The sequence below is a fragment of the Quercus suber genome, unplaced genomic scaffold (genome assembly GCF_002906115.3).
Source record: "Quercus suber isolate HL8 unplaced genomic scaffold, Cork oak 2.0 scaffold_174, whole genome shotgun sequence".
NCBI lineage: Eukaryota > Viridiplantae > Streptophyta > Magnoliopsida > Fagales > Fagaceae > Quercus > Quercus suber.
In genome coordinates this window covers 38,974-61,008 of record NW_027069634.1, presented here as the reverse complement: position 1 = coordinate 61,008, position 22,035 = coordinate 38,974, and the positions used below count along the sequence as shown (strand labels likewise).

Below are 22,035 nucleotides of genomic sequence, written 5' to 3'. Positions count from 1 at the left end.
TATTGTGGGAACGGAATGCTGGCTTTGAATTCATTTTCTTTTACTTCTCTCTTAGATCTGATTGACAATTGCAACTTGAGAGCTTAATTGTGATATTCCCATAGTATACTTCCTGTGTACTTGGGCTACCTTTTTCAATAATAAAGTTATGTTATTTATATAAAAAAGAAAATCATAGATGTTCCTTTTGATTTGTAAGACATACATGCATTGGTTGGGACTTGAGCTAGCGACCTCATCCTCCATTTCATCATTGTGGGAAGAAGAAGATCCATTTAAGATAGAGCTTACTGGCATTATACCTAGAGACATCTTTGTAAGTACCTATCCTTTTCTATTTGGAAAGGATTCCAACAGTAAATCGGGGCTAATTAACAGGCAGCTATTCTTATACCTAGATGCATCTAAAAAATTTTGAGGCACTTTTCAATGACCGATCAGAAAGAGTATTAGAAATAATCAATATAGTTCCATAGATTCTCTAAAACACCGAATGGGCAATCTGGCAATCTCTATCAAAACTATTAGTAATAAAACAAAACTGCCAAATTCCTTTCCCCTATACCATATAAAGGACTAGATATGAGTGAATTATTTTTCAGCACTTTCAAGTGGAAGTCCTAACAGATTTTCTTTTATAGTTAAACCCCAAAAGTCTACAACTATCATCTCTGAACCCCGGTCCTTTCTTCCGCATATGAGCAACAAGAATAATTGATAGATTGAAGGGCTTGAAAGATAATAGATCCACCTCTTATGCATTTAAGAATGGATCTTTCAAACAATCAAGTTTCACTTGATAACAAAAAAGAACTAAAGACGATCATGGATAAGAAAGGCAATAAGGACAAGAGTTGAGTTACATAGTGACAATGATACAAAGGTCACATGCACCGGCGCATGAGATACTTCTCCATATGTGTGTGTGTAATCACATAACTTTTGACGACTTAAGCTCTAGCTTTTCTCATTTCTATATTCATAATTATTACTATTCATTTGATATCCATATATCCATGATGCAATAAATGAAGGATGGAAATGAAGTATTGTAGCAACCTAATTCAATAAAGTTGCATAATCCATGATGGTAACTAACAATGTAAAATTTTGTAGAGGCATGGCTTAAGTACTAAAGTCATAACTATAATTGCCAGTAACATATGTAAATATGCCAAAAGAAGAGCAACAAGTTTAGAGATTAGGATATCCAACCTCGGGATTTAAGTCGTTAACTTTCTCAATTGCATCCTCCACATTACCACTCTGAACTGCCTTCTTAACAGCCATGCGATCTGTGATTGTTGCAAGATCTATGTCTGCTATGTAATCATAAGGAGAAACAACATAAACAAATCAAAAAAGAAGAAAAAAGAAAGAAAGAAACAGAAAATCATCGGCAATGAAGACAAACAAAATAAGAAATAAACTGAGGATACGTTCCGTTCCAGATTCCAACCGGAATTTCTCAGCAGCATCAACATAACCCTCTGTGACAAGGAAATTCATCACCAATTTATTCATGTCTTCTTTCCTAATCTTTACATCCTTAAGCTTTTTTTCCCATTCTTCCTTGGTTATCACTTTCTTTGATGTGGCCTGTGCACAGATAAATTAAGTCACATCGAAAATCACTTTTAGGGCCATGTTTATAAAACTGAAACTTGCTGCTCAATTCTTTCAGGCGACATTTTACACTCGTAGAAAAACAAAATTCCTCTTAAATAATAAAACTAGTTAGTTAGTTAGTCCCTGAATGTTCCCTTAAGATTCCAACAAACAAAACAGATAAAGAGTAAAATGCAAACATTCACACAATTCCATTGGAATCAGTGAAACACTAAAAAGAAAGAAAAAAACAAATTACCATGGCTTCAATCTCCGCAAGATGACGAATCACAATCCAGAACAGTGACATCAGTGCTGCACTGACTTAAAAGCCATCCCAAAAAATTCTCCCTAGAAAAAAAAAAAAAAAAAAATCAGATTTTGAATCGAAAAAAAAACCCTAGTTCTATCAATGAAAAAAACAACCAAGAGAAGAGGCGAATCTGTATAGAACTGTAGTCGAGTCCCGGGAATTAGAGGAGAAAATAAATAGTAGTACCTTGCTGTTAATGAGTATAGAGTGCAGGGTGTCTGTGTTGGACTTCTTGCTGTATTATAAAAAAATGGAGTTTCGTCTCTTCGATTCTCCACTCTCGCTGCCACTGCTTCTAGGTTTTTCACTTTTCTTTTCCGCCTTTTTTAAATCTAATGTTTCTGTTTCTGTAGCCTGTACCGCTGCTTCGGTTGACGTATCTCCTCCTCTCCCTCCTCCGCTGGTTATACACACACACTCTCTCTCTCTCTCTCTCTTTCTCTCTATATATATATATTTATATATATATATAATATATAACAAAAATAATAATGATAAATCAATAAATGCCAAAAATGTAAAATTTATCCCTTAATTTCAACATTTTTTATTTCAATGTGCTCAGAGACTCTTCTATTTTTTGGTAAAGATTAATAATTTACATTTATTATAATTTGAGATTTCTACTTTTTCTAATTACCAAAAAAAAAAAATGAATACATGGGTGAGTTTTGTAAATTGGGGAAGTTTTAAAACTAATAAAAGAGTGATCTTATTTTATAGGAAGTTAGAAAGTAGAAGTAGAAATTTAATTAACGTAAAAGTAGAAGCTTATTAGAAGTGGAAAGGCTTTCAACGTAGAAGTAAGAATTTATTATTTTTGTCAATTTACTATTTTAACCTCATTTTAAAGTTTTAGGTAGGGGTATTTTTGACAATAAAAAAAAGCAATAACTAACTTTCTTTTGCTAATTTATTATTTTATCCCCATTTTTAAGTTGTTGGTTAATTAATTTAGAGATATTTTTAACTGGAAAAAAAAACAATAACTAACCTTCTGAATCCTCTTAATATATACAAATTATGTCATTTTAGTCCTCTAAGTTTTTTGTTTATAAGAGTCCTCTAAGTTTTAATTCTCCTCAATTCAGTTGTCCATTAAAATTTCATCTATTCCTATTGTTAATTTAATATATAATATTTATTACATTATTTATTTCTTAATTTTTTAATAAAAAACCAGAAGTTAAAATATAAATCACGTCGTCGTCACTCCCCCCATTGAAGAACACGAATAGAAAGTAAAAACCCACCATTTGAAAGTAGATGGTGATGGGATAGCAAAAATTACCATCTCCAGTTCATCCGTAGTGATCGTCCATGAGCATCAATTAGCCAAATGTTTGAATAAACTATGAGCAAAAGAGTCGTCCATGGGCAAAGCACATGGACGATCACCTAACACCATCTATGAACAAAAGAATCGTCCATGAGCAAAGCACATGGACGACCATACAACACTTGGGAAAATCCTCAAGAATAGACTCACTCGTGTATGGAGGATTCAAGCCACAAAACCTTGTAGTGATTACCCAACCCACATTTATCGCCACAAATCCTTCATAAGTACTTAACTTCCACCAGCGGTTGTAACTCTTATAACCGTTGAGAAAGTTATGTCGGATTCACTGATTTCCACAAATCTTGGGGAAGTATTAAGATTATAACCGTTCCAAGGCTCTCTATATAAGGACCGGTCTGAATCAAATCAAAGTAAGTGTAATCTGAGATTTTACTTCTAAAAAAGTTGAAACTCTTTTCTCACAAGACACTAACTTAGCCATCGGAGGGTGTTTGGCTGGTCCACCCCAGTCCCCTTTTGATAGTGTGTTCATCTTAGCAGTCCTCCACAACCACTGTTAATCCATCGAAACCAGAGCATTCAGCCTACGATTCTGTACAGTATCAGTTGGTGTTGTCGATGGGGAGGGAGAAATTTCAAGTTTTGCAGTTTATCTTTCTCCGACAAAAGGCTGTATGATTCTGACAAGATCAAGGGCCATTAGCCTAGGCCACTAAGAGAGTAGAGATGCTTTTAACAATCCCAACCAAGATCGCCAATCAGTGCCTATCACGCAGCCGCCTTCCATTCAACACATATAGTCCATAGTAGCCGCCATGTCAAAGTTAACCCACCAGAACCAAAAGTTGACTAAGGAGATAGAGAGGCAAGGTCGTGAAGGATATGTTGAAGGACAAGCATAGAGTTAAGAAGATAGAGGGGAAAATGCTGAGCCCGAAACTCAATCAAGGGGCACCACTTCACAAAGGGTGCCATACTTGGAGAAGGAGATGGATCAAATGAGGAAAGTTATAGATGAGATGAAGGAGAACATGAGAAGGGAAAATCTCATAGAGGATTTGGTTCATCGAACAAATTCTCCTTTCACAGCTTCCATCAATGGCCATCATTTACCCCCAAAGTTCAAAATGCCTTTCTTGGATTCATATGATGGAACGCATGATCCTTTTGATCATATTGCTACTTTCAAGATTATAATGCACCTCCAAGGGGTTCCAGACGAGATTATGTGCAGAGCCTTCCCTACCACCCTTAAAGAACCAGCGCGAGTGTGGTTCAACAAGATACCTCCAAGCACATTCAGTTCTTTTGAAGAGTTGAGTAAGTTATTCGTCAATAACTTCATTGGAGGATAAAGACACAAGCACTCCTTGTCCAGCCTGTTAACTATAAAACAAGGAGAGAATGAAAGTCTGTAGTCCTTCATCACTCATTTCAACAGGGAAGCCCTAACAATAGACGAGGTAAATGACAAGCTATTATTGGCAGCCTTCCACAATGGGGTTAACTCGAACTGATCATTCACAAGCTTTATGAGAAAGAGCCTCAGTCCATAGCTAAACTCGTCCATTCAGTCAAAAACTTTATGAATGCAGAAGACGCAATCATAGCTAAGAAGAGGAAGAGAGTTAAGAGAATAGAAGCAAACCCCACACGTTACTCTGAACAAAGACCTCATCCAAAGAAGGGACGAATGGAAGATAAGAATGATCGAGATAACAAGAAAACAGGCCTTTTAGCAAGGAATCAGAATTATACACCCTTAAATGCCCCACTCGATCAGGTGCTTATGCTAATCAAGGATGATCCTACCTTGAAGTGGCCAGAGAAGATGAAAGGAGATCCTAACAAGCGTAATAAGAATAAATATTGTCGCTTCCATAGAGATCATAAGCATAACACAGACGAGTGTTATGACTTGAAGCAACAGATAGAGAATCTCATTAGACAAGGAAAATTAAGGCACTTCATTGGAAGGGATCATAAATATGAGAAGTTGAAGGGGAAGATGGAAGACGTATCTCAAAGTGGTGCAAAACATCCAACTCTTTGGATGATCCTCAAGGACGAGAGAGACAGACGAGTTAACCATTTCTTTAACAGATGAGAAAGCTGAGAGAATCCATCATCCACATGACGATGCAATTGTCATTACCCTATTCATCGCAAATTACACAACTAGGAGGGTGTTGGTGGATAATGGAAGCTCAGCGAATATATTGTATTACCCCACCTTCCAGCAGGTGAGGCTTGGACGAGATCAATTTTGTCCAGGATGTTCACCACTGATAGGATTTAGAGGAATGAAAGTGCAGGTCATGGACACCATTACATTGCCTGTAGTGGTGGGATTATACCCACAACAGATAACTAAGGAAGTGAATTTTCTTGTGGTGGATTGTTCATCCTTATACAATGCCATCATTAAAAGGCCAACCTTAAATAGTTGAAAAGCAATAACCTCTACCTATCATTTATCAGTCAAATTTCCTACGGAGTACGGGATAGGACAAGCTCAAGGAGATCAGTTGGCAGCTAGAGAATGTTACCTAGCCATGTTGGCTTTGGACGAGCAGGTGTAGTCAATGAGTATAGAGGAGAGAAGAGTTGTTGTGAAACCTTCTGAAGTGTTGGAAGACATCTTATTACAAGAAAGTGATCCTGAAAAGTTCACCAGAATTGAAACAACTATGAAGGAGAAGGCGAAAAAATACCTCGTCTAGTTTTTAAGAAAGAGTATTGATGTTTTTGCGTTGAGTCATGATGACATACCAGGTATCGATCTAAGTATAATTACTTATCGATTGAATGTGTACCCCTCTGCTAAGCATGTTCGTCAGAAGAAGAGGGTGTTTGCTCCTGAACGAGATAATGTTATCAAGGAAGAGGTTCAGAAACTGACCACAGCACAGTTTATCCAGGAAGTCTACTACTCGGATTGGTTAGCCAATGTGGTGATGGTGAAGAAGGCAAACGGCAAGTAGAGGATGTGCGTAAACTTCACTGACTTAAACAAGGCTTGTCCTAAGGATAGTTATCTTTTACCACGCATTGATCAGTTGGTGGATTCTACAGCTGGCCATCAACTGTTAAGGTTCATGGACGCCTTCTCAAGATATAATCAAATAAAGATGGATGAGATTAACTAAAAAAAGACCTCCTTTATTACCAGTCAATGTTTGTTTTGTTACAAGGTGATGCCCTTCGATCTAAAGAACGCAGGGGTAACTTATCAAAGGTTGGTGAATCACATGTTCCGTCCACAGATAAGATGGAATGTAGAGGTGTACGATAACGACATGCTTGTGAAGAGCTTAGATGAGGGAAGCCACTTGGACGATCTTCAGGAAACATTTGAAACCCTTAGGCAATATAAAATGAAATTAAACCCAAGTAAATGTGCATTCGAAGTATCATCAGGAAAGTTTCTAGGATTTATGATTTCATAGAGAGGAATTAAAGCAAATCCAGACAAGATCCAAGCAATATTGAACATGGAACCACCGAAGAACATCAAGGAAGTCCAATCCCTCACTGGACGAGTTGTAGCCCTGAACAGGTTTGTTTCAAAAGCCACAGATAAGTGTTTGCCCTTTTTTAAAGTTCTTAGGAAGGTATTCGAATGGACAGACGAGTGTTAAAAGGCCTTCCAAGATCTAAAGGATTATCTTACCATGGCTTCATTGTTAAGTTCGTCCGTGTTAGGAAGAAAAGGTGCAAAAGCCTGTGTACTACACTAGTTGAGCACTGAGAGGAGCAAAAGGAAGGTACCCACTGATAAAGAAGTTAGCTTTTGCACTAATAACAGGTTCTAGGAAGTTAAGACACTACTTCCAAGTTTATGTCATCAATGTCATGACGGACTATCCACTCAAGAAGGTAATGAACAAACTGGAAGCTGTAGGACGACTAATCCAATGGGCAGTTAAGCTTAGTGAATTTGACATCCAGTACTAACCGAGAAATGCAATAAAGGCTCAAACCCTGGCAGATTTCATTGCAAAGTTCACTCCAAGTTATGAGGACTTAGATGAGAGAGAAGATAATAAAAAATGGGTCATCCATGTAGATGAATCGTCTACACTGTATGCATGAGGTATAGGAGTTGTTTTGCAGTCACCAGAAGGAGATAAATTGAAGCACAAGGTTCAGTTGCAGTACCAAACAACTAACAATGAAGTGGAGTATGAAGTCCTTCTTAAAGGGTTGGAGTTGGCTAGATCAGTGGAAGCAGACTTAATACTTGTCTTAAGAGACTCTCAGTTGATCATAGGCTAAGTAAATAGGACATGTAAAGCCAAGGAAGACAGAGTGAAGAGATATTTAAAGAAGGTGGTACGCCTTGTGAAGAAATTCAAAAAAGTTGATTTTGTTTAAATCTCAAGGGAAGAGAACATGGAAGCAAATACTCTGGCAAAGGAAGCCTCCACGAACGAAGTAAGGGATGAGTTTAATGAAATACAATACATGCTAAGCATAGACCTCCCAGAAATGTTACAAATAGAATGTGAGAAAAATTGGATGACCCCGATAGTATCATACCTGAAGGACAGAAGGCTTCTAGAGGGGAAGGACGAAGCTAGAAAACTTAGGATTAAATCAACCAGGTACATCCTCATGGACGAAATGTTATACAAAGAGGTTTTTCCAGCCATACCTAAGGTGTTTAGCTTCAGACAAGGCGAATTACATGTTGAGGAAAGTTCATGAAGGAGCATATGGTAACCACTCAGGAGCCAGATCACTCGTCCACAAGGTCGTCCGTGCAGGATACCATTGGCCAACCATCTAAACTGATGCTAAGGCATATGTTAAGGTATGTGATCAATGTTAACGTTTCAGTAATATTCCTAGACAGCCATCAGAGTATCTTACTCCAATGATGGCCCCTTGGCCTTTTGCATAAAGGGGTTTGGATATTTTAGGCCCCTTCCCAACTGGAACTAGACAGATGAAGTTTTTGATAGTAGGAATAGATTATTTCACTAAATGGGTAGAAGCTGAACCCTTAGCGAAGATTACACAACAGAATGTCAAAAATTTCATTTGGAAAAGCATTGTATGTAGATTTGGAGTACCTAGAGTTCTAGTGTTTGATAATGGATGACAGTTTAACAACACACTTTTTAGGAAATTTTGTGAACAACTTGGAATCAAGAACCATTACTCCTCCCCCCCTACCCACAGGCCAATGGACAAGCAGAACTGGCAAACTGATCCTTGTTGAAAATTATCAAGACTCGGCTTGAAGGGGCAAAGGAAGTATGGCCAGATGAATTACCAGGTGTTTTGTAGGCCTATAGAACAATAGCATGGACCCCTATAGGGGAAACTCCTTTCAAACTAGCTTATGGGAGTGAAGCAGTCATACTTGCGAAAGTACACATGGCTAGCCATAGAGTGATGAAGTATTAAGATAAAGAAAACAAGGAACAGTTTCGTCTTAACCTTGATCTTACAGACGAGGTAAGGATGGACGCAGAGCAAAGGACATCAAGGTACAAAAATCTTATGGCAAAGCAGTATGATGCCATGGTCAAACCTAGGCATTTCAGCATTGGGGATCTCGTCTTAAAAAGGGTTTCTTTGGCTACCAAAAACCTGGCCCATGGGAAGTTGGGACCAAATTGGGAAGGACTTTACAGAGTTATCAACTGCAAAAGACAGGGATCTTACTACTTTGAAGCTCTGGATGGATAGAAGTTAGAACACCAATGGAATGTTGAACACCTAAGAAGGTACTATCAATAAAGGGTGACCATGGACGAATATTGCCACAGGACGAAAGCCATGGACGTCTAAAGTAATTTGTTGCTTAGTGTTATTATCTTGTGTTTTCTTACTACTATTACTATGTGTTTTAGATGTATAAGTATTATATTACTCATAGACGAATTTGTGTTATATAAGTATTTTTAATTTTCTAAAGGCACTAGCTCTTAAGCATGTGTCATGCCTATGGACAAATGTTGACATAGTATGGATTTCCAAATATATATATGGTGTATTTTCAAGTGTATGTATGGTTATATGGGAATCCTTCATTTTTGTGATTTCATTCAAAATAATCCACAAAAGGCAAACACCCAAAGATGAATAAAATCCTTGGATGCAAGGATGTATCGTCTATAAGCTTTCCTCAAAATAAGGATAAAGCGATAAAAATAAACCAAGATATATCCATCTAAGCTTAAACGAGATAAAACCAAGGTATAATCGTCTACACTATGGATAAACAATGTGCGTGTAAAAACACCATAAGCCCATAGACGAATCTAACCAGCCAAACAATCCAGTACATGGATGAGCATTTACTGGAAACAATTTTGTTAAGGACGAGTAAATGATCGTCCCAAATTTGAATAATGGATAAAGCTGGCAAAAAGACGTTGTTTATGGACGAACTGTACATGAATGGCAAATGTGAAGGATTCATTTTACTTTAGTTTTGCAATGTAAGAAGAAATTCGTCCATATGCTCAAGATGAGATAAAATGTTTTCTAATTGGACGAATCACACAGTCATAGAAATGGCATGGACGCTATTAAAAAAGTATGTCCATAAATTCTTAAACATGTTCAAACATAATGAAGTGGGAAATTGGAAAACATTCATTCGTTCATTCGAAGAATTCAAAGAAGGGTAGACGACCAACGTCTAAAAACCCTTTTAAGTTATGTAAAGACAATATAACCGATTGTATATAAAGCTCGTCCATAAATTTGGACGAGATAATTGTACTCGAATAAATTTTAAAAGAAATAAAGCCCAAAACACTGGGCACCTCCAACAAAATTAAAATATAAAATTTTCTAAAGGGAAGATAAAATCACTTGGATAGACCACTGGGAGCATTACCATTCTTTGGATCGTCTTGGGTCATCTCATTATTAGCGTCGTCCACTATATTGACATCCTCAGAACTTGTCGCAAGCAAGAAACTCTCTGTAGCGAGGGGAATCTTAAATATATCAAAGTTCAAGTAGGGAAATGCTTCCTTGGCATCAGCACGAAAGTTCTCATACCCAGCAGCATAGTGACTATCTAGACAATTCTTGTACTCGTCAGACTTCTTGAAGGCTGATATGGCTTCTTCACGTGCTTTCTCCAAGGACGAGGCAAACCCTGAGACTTGTAACTCCAGATGAGCAATGTGAGTATCTTTCTCGACAATATCTGCTTTGAGCTCCTCCACCTCGTTCTTCAGCTTCGTCTCACTTCCTTGCAGACGATTGAAATCATCAGTCAACCTAATCACCTCCCCCTTTTTTAATAGAATTTCATTGTTCAGCTCCTTAGCCTTCTCTTTAGCTGTCTTGGCCTCCTCACAGAGTTCCTTGGCCTAGCACATCGCTATATAAAACTTTGACATAGCCTATGTGTGGACGAAGAAAAGTTAGACATTTTATTTTGAAAAACTTACTAAAAACACACAAGGACGAATGAAACTCATACCTTAAACAGGTCATGGATACCAAAGCGTTTAAACTCCTTCACTGACATATTGTAGCATTCATTGACTTTATTATCAGTGATTATTCCTTTGAACGTCCTCCATGCGTAGCTCTTGTCTAGCACTAGGTTAGAAGGACGATTAGATGGCTCTAACGGATGAGGCTTGCGACGAGTCTTGGTTGGAGGGGGAGTAGGATCAGTTTGAATATGATGAATTGTTTGGACGGGCTCCACATTGGCTGGAGGGTCGTCTAGATCTACCGTCGGGGGTGTAAACTTGGGAACCTTGGGAAGAGAAACCTTACCAGGTTTTTGCTTCTTAAGACCTCAACGACTTGGAAGGTCGTCCAGGTCCATAACACTAGATATAGACTTAGACTTTCTCTTCCCTATCTGGACGAAAGTTTTTTGGACGATTGGTGGTGCAGTGGCATCCTCGTCCTCACTAGTTATGGTTTTTTCTTTGTTCTCCCTCATTGTAGTCATTCCTGCGATGAGGAAAATCAAGTTTTTTTTTTTAAAAAAAAAAAAAAAAAAAGAAGAAAAGAAGAAGAAAGAGAAGAATGGACGATACTTACTTCGACAGGTGGTTTCCTCATGACTAAGATTCTCAGCAGTAGGCACTGGGCCAAGCCCCCAAGTAGCTAGACAACTAAGAGTCACTAGATCGTGAAAGGTTCTCCTAGGGAAGGCACGCACTTAGTCAATTAGATCCAAGTAAAATTTGTCCAAGCGTGGACGAACAACAGCTGCATCAATAAAAAGAAAGGGGGGTTAGACGACCGAAAGTTAGAAAATATGTAAAGAGAAATAAAATAAAATGGAAGGAGACATACTCTCAGGACGAAGACGACCTAGAGGGTCGGTAAACGGAGGAAATGGGGCATTACCTACATCAACTGGGTCCCTAGCCCAATTTCTGGAAATAATAAAAAATTCTTTTTTCCAGAGTTTGTCAGACGAGCTACAGCCCTTTATTAAACTCTAGTAGGAGCCTCTAGACGAGAACTAGTAAAAACTAGTAGACTTCTTTATCTTTGAGGGCTTATAACAGTAAAGGAACTCGTCCACTGTGATAGGATAGTCCCCTTCCAACGCCTCACGCCATAGCACTTTGGCAACTACCGTCCTCCATCCATTGGGATTGAGCTAGTTAGGTCCAATACCCAACCTATGGATAAGACCTCTACAAAAAGAATTTAAAGGGAACCTAAGGCCAGCTAAAAGGTAAGACGTATATACTCCTAAACCAGAAGAAAGAGGAAAAACACCATTCTCTTTCCTTGGGTAGACGAGGTTTGAACTTAATGGGGATCTGGTATCTATTTACAAGGGTTTTCAATTTAGGGGCGTCTAGGGTGGACGCTACTTCAGGAGCACAACTATATATCACATTCTCCTTTTCCTCCTCCTTGTCTTAAGAAACGCTAAGTGGCTCTCTAGATCAGCTAGTTCCAGCCCAGATGCCATCCTACATTGCATCTCCTGAAATTCCTCAAAGGGAATGCCAGGAACCCCAGACGAGTAATGCTCGTCCGAGGAACTACTATTGTAGCTCGTGCTACCCTCACCACTCTCATAACTCCCAGAAGAAACGTCTTGGTACTTGTCTATCTCTCTCTCTCTATGCTACTAGACAAAGACATGACTAAGATAAAGATTAAGACAAAAAACCTAAAAAGGAGGAGGAAATACCTGATAGAACTAGGACGAAAAGCTAGACAAGGCTCTTAGACGAGATGGCAGAAGGGAGATTATGAGAAAGGTAAAGGGCAAGAAAGAGAATGTACCTATTTATAAGGCCTAGAAGTAGGGTCAACGAAGTGACGCCAGCCATTCAGAAGAAGACACGTGACTGTCCCTTTGAAAAACACAATCGACGTGACGAGTCAACCAACGAAGTCGCGACACATGGTCTAAAAAAAAAAAAAAGTTAGTTCAGGACCATAAAGGTGTAAATTAAATCTATCCTTGGACGACCCTTGGACAAGGGGGCAACTGATGGGATAGCAAAAATTACCATCTCCGGTTCGTCCATAGCGATTGTCCATGAGCATCAGTTAGCCAAATGTTTGAGTAAACCGTGAGCAAAAGAGTCGTTTATGGGCAAAGCACATGGATGATCACCTAACACCATCTATGAACAAAAGAGTCGTCCATGAGCAAAGCACATGGATGACCATACAACACTTGGGAAAATCCTCAAGAATAGACTCACTTGTGTATGGAGGATTCGAGCCACAAAACCTTGTAGCGGTTACCTAACCCACATTTATCGTCGCAAATCCTTCAGAAGTACTTAACTTCCACCAGCGGTTGTAACTCTCATAACTGTTGAGGAAGTTATGTCCGGATTCACTGATTTCCATGAATCTTGGGGAAGTTATTAAGATTATAACCGTTCCAAGGCTCTCTATATAAGGACCGGTCTGAATCAAATCAAAGTAAGTGCAATATGAGATTTTACTTCTAAAAAAGTTGAAACTCTTTTCTCGTAAGACACTAACTTAGCCATGGGAAGGTGTTTGGCCTGTCCACCCTGGTCCCCTTTTGATAGTGTGTTCATCTTAGCAGTCCTCCACAACCACTGTTGATCCATTGAAGCCGAAGCATTCAGCTTACTGATTTGTGCAGTATCAGATGGTAAAGGGATTTTTTTTTTTCAAAATAATACCAATTTTCAAACAATTTTGTTAGTTAGCATCGTCTCCAAACTATTTATGAAACTAACATCTCGAGTATAAAATACTAGAGTTCACTGTAGCAACTCGAGACTGTATGAATCGATTTCCAATGGAACTTGAGTTTGTAGGAAACAATTTCCAGTGGAACTCATTAGAGACTCGATTTCCTGTTCTGCACAAATAAAAAAGAGAGAAACAAAGGGAAAAATGACATTCGCCTGAGGATTACACACGTTCGTGGGTTTAATCCAAGCTTGGGTTTGTGGGTTTTGTTGCTTGGGTCGTGGTTTCACTGCCTAGGTTTGTGGGTTCGCTGCCTGAGTTCATGGGTTTTGTTGCTTAAGTTCGCCTCCTAGGTTCGCTGGTTCGTGGGTTCACCAACTGGGTTCGCCTCTAGGTTCATGGTTGATCTCTTGCTTCATGTGATTTCTGCTTTGATCTCTTGTTTGTGTTTGAGTTTTTTTTGTTTCTTTGGTTGTCATGGATTTTTTTTTAGAAGGGAGAAGGGTTCATGGATTTTTTTTAGAGGAAGAAGAAGACTGAGGCGTTTTGGTTTTCTTTTGTGGAACTCGAGTGTGTAGAACTTGAGTTCCAGGAGAATTTTCAATGAAATCGAGTATGTGATACTCGATTTGCTACAGTGATCGTGAGATGTTGGTTTGCTAGATAGTTTAAAAATGATGCTAACTTACAAAATTGTTTAAAAATTGGTGTTATTTTGAAGAAAAAAAATCTATGGTAAAGAGTCCTAATGGGTGTAATGGATTCACCCCAAACTAGACCGTTTGAAAATGTTGGCACCTCTCATGGGTTTAGCCATGCAAAAAGTCACATGGTCTTGCATTGAATCAAGGGAGATTGGGCAAATAAACACAAATTGAACCTCGTATAAGTCCAGCTCTTCAATCATCTTCTTCAAATCCAATTTCTCTACATTAGCTCCAACAACCCCACCACCAACCCCACCTAAAACCCCATATTTGACAGCAGTGTCCAGATCTAGAACATGCCCATCTCCACCACCATTACCTTCATGCCTAACAACCTCATCTTTCTTTTCATTGATCTGTCTTTCCTCTCCCTCTCAATCTCTTGATCTCTCTTTCTCTCTCTTAGTCTTAGTTATCAATGGGTTAGGTTGAGGTGGAAGGGTTTCTATTTGTGTTCTTTAGATAGGGAGGACAACCATGTGAACTTAGAGCTATAAACCCAAGGTTTGTCAAGTAGTGTATGTTTAAGTTTGGCTCGTTAGGAAAAGTCAAAAGCTCAAGCTTGGCTTGAGCTCATGACAAGCCTAAGAATAGTGTTTGAGCTTGAGCTCGAGCTCGAGCTCATGAGAAAACCAAAAAGTTTGAACTTGGCTTGGCTTGGCTTAGTTTGATTAATTAGTCAAGCCAAGTTGAAGCTTAATATCAAACTCAAACTCGAGCTTAGGTCAAGCTTTTGAGCTCAAGATCTAAAAAAATTACATTATCAAACTTGAATCTATAAAATTAAGAAAAAAAGAAAAAAGAAAATAGTATATTCATTTTATCATGCATCTAGTTCAACTTATGATTAGTCATTATTCAAATTAAAATTTTACATAATTAAATTAATTCATTCATCATTCCTTATCTACAATTTCAACAATTGTTCAAATACAATTTTTACATTCACGTTAAATGGTGAAGAACTAGAAAAATGTTTATTTGTAACTATTATAAATAAGAAAATACTAATATATTTCATAACTTTACGTTAGATAATTGATAGGGAATGATCATATGTGGCCAACTTAATTAATTAATTAATTTTTAAATGTAATTATAATCTAAAGTGGTTCTTAGTTAGTTGTTGCGGGCTGTTTTTCAGTGCGCAGTCACGTGTTGTCTACTAGGGGGTGACTTTGCTAGACCCGGGTTTGCATGGGGAGTTGCATCCAAAACTCAACATTGGGCCAAGTAGTCCAGTAGCTTCCGGTGTATTTTTAGGCCTACAAAATTGTTAAAGCCCAAAGTCTAAGAATCATGATAATGGTTGAATAAATAAATAATGTGTTTAATATAATAGCTTTGATTAATAGTTGTAATAATAGTTGAAATAAAGTAATATGTATTTAAAGGAAGTAATCATGTATTCAATAATGTAAATTTATAGACATTGAAACGTGGTGACTTATCTTTGTATGGTTTGTAGCTCCAGTTATATAGCATCAGTGAGTTGATAGCATTCCAGCAGGATGACTCCAGCAGTAGAGAAGAAGTTTGTCGTGATAACATTAAGATTGAAGGGAAAAAAATGGGTTCAATTGTAGGGAGAGAGAGTATGTCCACCTGTGTGTAGAAGCTGGTCAAGTTTGTCCCCTTTATCATGCACTTAAATGAATTTCCCCTTACTAATGCTCTTTTAGTTATTGTAAGATAGGTTTATGCCTTCTATGAGAAAGGCTTTTTGTAAGAAGTATTTGTGCCTTCTAAGAGAACGTCTTTAGTATTAGGAGGTAAGTCTTTCATGAGAAGGGCTTTTAGTACGAGTGTTTGATATCTCTTGAGGAGTATAGAGATGGTAAAAGATATAGATGTTTCTTAGGATGTAATATTTGTAATATTTGTAATTTGAGTAATAAGTATGGGTAGTTGGTGAGAGATGAGTTTGTAATATATATGAGAAATATGTATGGATACATTGTGAGAGATATAATTTGTAAGATGTATGAGAGATGTATAAGATGGTAAATGAATGATATTAGAGCTGCTAGAGAGATCATAGTAATAGCTTGTATTGCTTTCCAAGAGAAAAGATTTTGTAAGAGAAGAGGTTTTGTAAGAGAAGTGAAGAGGGAGATGTGTCTAGAGGATATGAGCAACAAGATAGATGTATTTTCTGAATATGGAAAGTGAGAGAATAAGCATAAGAAGAGTAAAGGTGTTGTAGTTTGTTTAGCAACGTTGTTGAGATTTTCTGCTAGAGGATGGACAAAGGCTTATGAGTAGTGATATGATAGGCATTTATGAGCTAAGAGCTGAAGAGCTTAGATTCTAATTTGGAAACTAAAAACTCAGAAGCTTAGAATCTCATTGATAGCTTAAGAAGATAATTAGAGGGATAGGGAAAATAGAGAAGTTTATGAGAGAGTTATTCTTCTTTATTAGGGTGCTTTGGTGTGTTGATGAAGGATCTATTTATACCTGAGTGTAAGGAGGTATTTAGCAAAGAATTTTAGTCAAAATATGTCTTAATCAGTAATAAATTTTCAGAAAATTCATCCTAGGATTTGGCCGAAAAGTTTAGCTTTAAGAGGTTTTTGCTGTTTTGGGTGATATCAGCTGGAGGAAAGACCAGCAAAAAATGAAAGGACCTTAGCAAGAAAAGGATAGTTTCTTTGGTTGGTTTTGGTTTTTAGCTAAATAAGGAAATTCAGTAATGTTAAGGCTGCTATGTTAACTATCCCATCAATTCTGAAATAGCTGTCTGAAGAAAATGTCACAGTTGTCTGAAAAGGCTGTCACAGTTGTCATAAGATAGCTGTTACTTAGGGCTAAAATAGATGAGGTCAGTTAGATGATGATAGGTCGCTAGAGAGAATATTTAGCATTTATTTCATGGATTTGTCTAAAAATATTAAGATCTCTTTTAAGGGTATGTTGTTATTTTGGGTATGGTAGCTGGCTGTTAGGATTTGAGCAATATTTATGGCTAGTGATGTCACTATCAGCCAGGTGTCAAGTGCTGAACAAACTACTGGTGTTTTGCTCGAAAGGTTTCCCTTTTTGAGTATTTATATTTTTGTTTCAAGATTCTATTACAATACATTTTTAGTAAGTAATAGAATGATTGATTGATAGTTAATGAAACTCTAGAGATCTAGTCAAGGTCTTATTGTGTTGTGACTTAATCTTGGTGAGCAAGAAGAGCATTTAATACTCTACTCTAACAGTTGGCAGGGGAATATTTGGTTTGATTATGGCAGATGACAGTTGGGATTTAAAAATATAATGAATATTTTATATTTGAAGATTGAAGATAGCCAATAAGATTTAGCCATGTGTTTGAGTTGGATTTTAGCTGAAAATAGTAATGTAGTTTATGTGAAATAGTAAGATTGGGTTTCCAAATTTGTATAAGAACAACTAGAGATTGAATGAATAGTTATTTTGTCAGCATTTAGATGGCTGGAGTTGTTGAGTGTTTGTCATATGGAGAATATTAAGTTTTAGGAAAAGAGCAATGGAGAGTTTTATCATTTCAAGTGCTATGTGATAAGAAAGGCTTACTATATGTTACTAGCTACACACTAACTCATCCGAATTCGAGGAGTTGAAGAAGACATGCCAAGCAACATGTTTCTTTCATCAACTTTAAACCGCTGGAGCTTTATTGAACATACCTCTTGGCCCTCCAAACCATGACTCCCAAAATTTTTCCTGAAGAGATTGAGCTTGAATCATGAGCCGAAAATGAGATGACATACCTTGGGCTTTGTTGTCATTTTGTGTAAATATGAGCTTTTGTTGGAGAAGCTACTTTCCATGAAAATGAGAGATGTAGTATGGGTCGTGAGATTTGATTAATTGATTGAGCCTGATCCATATGTTGATGTTGATGATGTCATAGATTATGATCCCAATTGATGAAGAGGAAATGTGGACCATGAATCCGCCTCTTGAAGGATCTTGTGGGCTATGTGAGCCCAATCCATGTAGTTAGATAAGAAATAAGCTTATTTTGGACTTTAAAGGAGATTTACATAAAATTCAATAATATGTTGATATGGCGTGGGTTGCCAATGAAGTAATGCCATGTGGCATGAAAAAGAGTCCTCAACATCAATTTAGAGAGAAGGAAAAAATTAAGATAATGGGTAGTGGTCCCATGTTGACCATGTCATTATTAAAATATGTGTAATGAGTATATTTAGCTAACACATATAAGCTTATATATGAATCTATGTTTGAATTGTTTTGTATCAAGCCTAAAAGCTCACGAGCTTGTTCGTGAACAAATTTTTTTGCATGGGCTCAGCTTATTCATTAAACAAGCCTAAAACTAAGGCTCAAGCTTGGCTTATTTATAAATAAACAAATACGAACAAGCTTTTTATCGAGTTGAGCCCGAATTGTTCATGATTGACTTTGTTCATTTATAGCCTTACATGTGGTTTGCTATTTTAATTTTAGGTTTTTTTAATTTAAATTTTTTAAAATTAAGAAATAAATACTAAAATAAATATTGTATATTAAATTAATGGTAAGAATGGATGGAATTTCAATGGAAGACTGAATTGAGGTGGATTAAAACTTAGAGGATTGAAATGACAAAATGCAAATTTAGAACACTAAAATGAAAAGTGGTGAAACTTAGAGGGTGAATTTTGCATTTTGACTATCAATAAACCGTATTAGGTTTAAGAAAGTGCACGTAATATCTATACTATCTATAAGACTAGCCTCTGAGCACGCACTCACGCTTATGCTTAGATGCTCTTCTATTTTTTTTAGTAAAGGTTAATAATTTGCATCAATTATAATTTAGGATTACTATATTTTTCGATCAAAAGAAGAAAAAACCCTAAGGGTGTGATGAGAGTATTATGCGTTTGTGGGTGAAATAATTTGTTCATCACACCCCTAGTTTTTTTTTAGTGATTGGAAAATGTAGTAATTCCAAATTATAATTGATGCAAATCATTAACCTTTACTAAAAAATAGAAAAGTTTCTAAGCACGTGCGTGAGGGCATGCTCAGAAGTTAGTATTACTTATAGCTCAATTGGTTGAAATTTCCCTACCCTAAATATTAAATAGTATTAATTTTTTTTTTTACAGGAAAGGCTCTCATGTTATGAATCTTTTTTTTTTTGGTGTGTGTGTAATGGAAGTTGTGAAGTTATCTTTAAAATTGTATCAAACTTTTTTAAACATCATTAATACCATTTGAAAAGTCCACCTATCCTCAAAGTTAAAATAAAGTCACATAAATTTTTATTTTTTGTATTTTGGTGCTTCCATTATTTTTTTGATCCCAGACCTAGAAGTTTGTTTGTTTTTCTTATAAACTAGCACAATTCTAAAAGCAAAATTTTTCAATTACCTAAAAAGAATTAAAACACCAAGAATACCGTTTGAGAAGGCTACCTATTCTCAAAGTTTAATATCAAGCCACTCAATTTTTTTTTTCATCTATTTTTTTTTTGAACCCAAGCCCAAAAGTAATTTATTTTTTAAAACTAACACAATTCTATTATAAAATTTCAATTTCCTAAAAAGGGAAAAAAAAATTAAATAGTATTTTTTTTTTAATATGGGAAAGGCTCACGATTGTGAATTTTTTTTTAATGATAGTTATTGTAAGTGCTCTGAAATTAAAGGCCCAAGCCCACTCAAAACAGTGATGCCTTGTCCTTTAAATCAAGCCCAACAATAAAATTTTTTTAGAGAGTGGGCAAATAATTTTATTGCAATTTCACTATAAGTTTGACTTAAAGATCAAAGAGCCTAGGAAAATAGAAAGGCATAACATAAGTTGGTAATGAGGAAAAGAGTTCTCCTCGGGAAGGTCCGAGGTTTAGTTCTTATATATGAAGTTAGAATTTTACATCAAACAAAGCACTGTTCACTTTCTCTTTTCTCTAATTTCTTACCCAGAATGCTTATCCCCCTTTTCTGGGAGGCCTCCCCTCCTTTTATATCCCTCTTACTTGCATCCTAGCCCTCCATCTGTATGCCTCCAAGCATTCTTAAGGACACTTGTCCCATCAATACTCTGCTGAAGGTGGTAGAAAGGGCTGATAGCTGTACAGTTACTGTTCATAGGTCATTTCCTCATTAATGCAATTGATAAGGTTGGTGCAAGGCATTCAATGCGGAGGAGGAAATTGTTCCTTCCAAGAAACTTCTTCTTCTCTTCCTCGATCTGCTGCTACCCCCCATCCTCATCCCAGAAAGTTATAAGAGGCCCATTGCTTTAATTACGCTTCCATCCTCGGATGAGTGAGATCCTCGGAATGCGTTTATCCCTTTGGACGTGGGTTAGGCAATCTAATCTTTAATCCGATCCTCCTCGGACGGCACAGTTATCAAGGTTTTTTTTTTTTTTTTTTTTTTTTTTTTTTTTTTTTTTTTTTTAATCCTAAAAGATAGCCACTTAGTCCTAAAATATAGCCACTTAGTACACATTTATAACAAAAGTTTGAAATGCCTAAAAAAACAAAAACAAAAAATTTAAATACTATTTTTTTTTTATGAGAACGCCTCTCAGGCTCTCACCAAGTTTTTTTTTTTTTTTTAATCCTAAAAAAGTAGCTACTTAGTCCTAAAATGTAGCCATTAAGTACACATCCATAACAAAAGTTTCAAATGCCTATGAAAGCAAATAATAAATAAATAAACAAACAAATAAATAAATAAATAAATAGTTTTAAATATTTTTTTTATGGGAAAGGCTCGCATGTGAGCAATATTATCTTTTAATTTAAAAATGAATTTTCTTGTAAAAAAATGAAAAGAAGTTGTAGTGAAAGGCACAACAATTGTTATGGATAATTAATTTCATATGGAAGAGATGTGATTGAGAAAAATAAAGTTACACTAAAGGAGTTTCAATTAATAATGATATGTACATTACCATTCCAAAAAACAGTAAATTGAATCCAATGTTGAATTACACAAATTGATAAATATAGACATAGGTAGGATAATTTATTTATTTAATCTTTTTTTTAAAAACAAAAAAGGTCTTAAACAACCAACTACCACTTTCAATGAGCCTTGAATCATACAATATTTTTTGTAAAGTCTCTCACCCAAACTCATCTAATATGTCCAGTATGCTATCCAACAAAATTGTTGATATGTTACCCTAAAAAAGAGACCCAAAAAAAAGAAAAAAGAAGAAAAGAAAAAAGAGAGTAAGGATTAAAAATAAGAAAAACAACAAACATTAAGACCCCTAAGCACTTTGTGCATAGGGAGGCACCAACAGCTACTGAGAATAAATGTTAAAACTTGGTAATGTTTAAAATAACACAGTCCTAACAAAGAATAAATATCAAAACTTGATAACATGATGTGAATGCTTTTGTAAAAGTAATGTACCAATATTCATCAAAAACCAACTGCAAATTGTGAAATCCTCATCGAAAGACAGACTACTAGTAGCTGTGATAAAGAAGTTTTTTGCTTTTATAAATAGAGTTTCTTCTTCTTGAATTTCGATGGTGGTGTATTGTATTAGACTCCAATGGCAACGCAAACCCACTCACAACTTGTTCATAAAAATTAAATTTAAAAAAAAAAAAAGGAAAAAAAAAAAAACCATAGTTAAATACTACAACCACTATTATATATTTCTTAAAAAAAAAAACTAAAGACAAATTTTGATTCCTTTTGTAGAACACTGTTTTAGCAACAGAGAGAAATGAGGGTGGGAATAAATGGGGAGACAATATAAAAACTGTGCAAAGAAACTGACGTGTGAGATATTTTAAAATAGAGATAATGTATACTAATTTTTAGGAAAAAAATGTGTTAAATGTGTATGAGATCTATTTTTCTTTTTAGGAATTGTGTGAGATACATAAATTAGAGATGGTGAGTTTAGGAGAAGTTGTGATTAGTGGGCTATTAGAATCCTATGCTAAACAAATTGTTTTAAAAAATGTGTTTTTTTTTAAAGGAAAAAGAAAAACCGCA

At 36.2% G+C, this 22,035-nt stretch overlaps 1 protein-coding gene across 1 annotated transcript; it reads right to left on the bottom strand.

Annotated features, from left to right (window-relative positions):
• Positions 1 to 1,179: 1,179 nt before the first annotated feature.
• LOC112000297 (protein GID8 homolog) lies at positions 1,180 to 2,360 on the bottom strand. The gene is made up of 4 exons (XM_024032403.2): positions 2,108 to 2,360; positions 1,868 to 1,959; positions 1,440 to 1,599; positions 1,180 to 1,322 (listed from the first exon to the last, which is right to left on the bottom strand). Exons 2-4 carry the CDS (start codon positions 1,916 to 1,918, stop codon positions 1,195 to 1,197), a joined length of 339 nt encoding a protein of 112 aa, XP_023888171.1. The 5' UTR covers positions 1,919 to 1,959; positions 2,108 to 2,360; the 3' UTR covers positions 1,180 to 1,194.
• Between the last annotated feature and the right edge of the window lie 19,675 nt (positions 2,361 to 22,035).

Excerpts from the sequence above, each read along its gene's own strand:
- LOC112000297 (XM_024032403.2), bottom strand. The coding sequence starts at position 1,918 with ATGTCACTGTTCTGGATTGTGATTCGTCATCTTGCGGAGATTGAAGCC. Across the intron at positions 1,600-1,867 it reads TTGCGGAGATTGAAGCCATG|GCCACATCAAAGAAAGTGAT; the intron begins GTAATTTGTTTT and ends ATCTGTGCACAG. Across the intron at positions 1,323-1,439 it reads GTTGGAATCTGGAACGGAAC|CAGACATAGATCTTGCAACA; the intron begins GTATCCTCAGTT and ends ATGATTACATAG.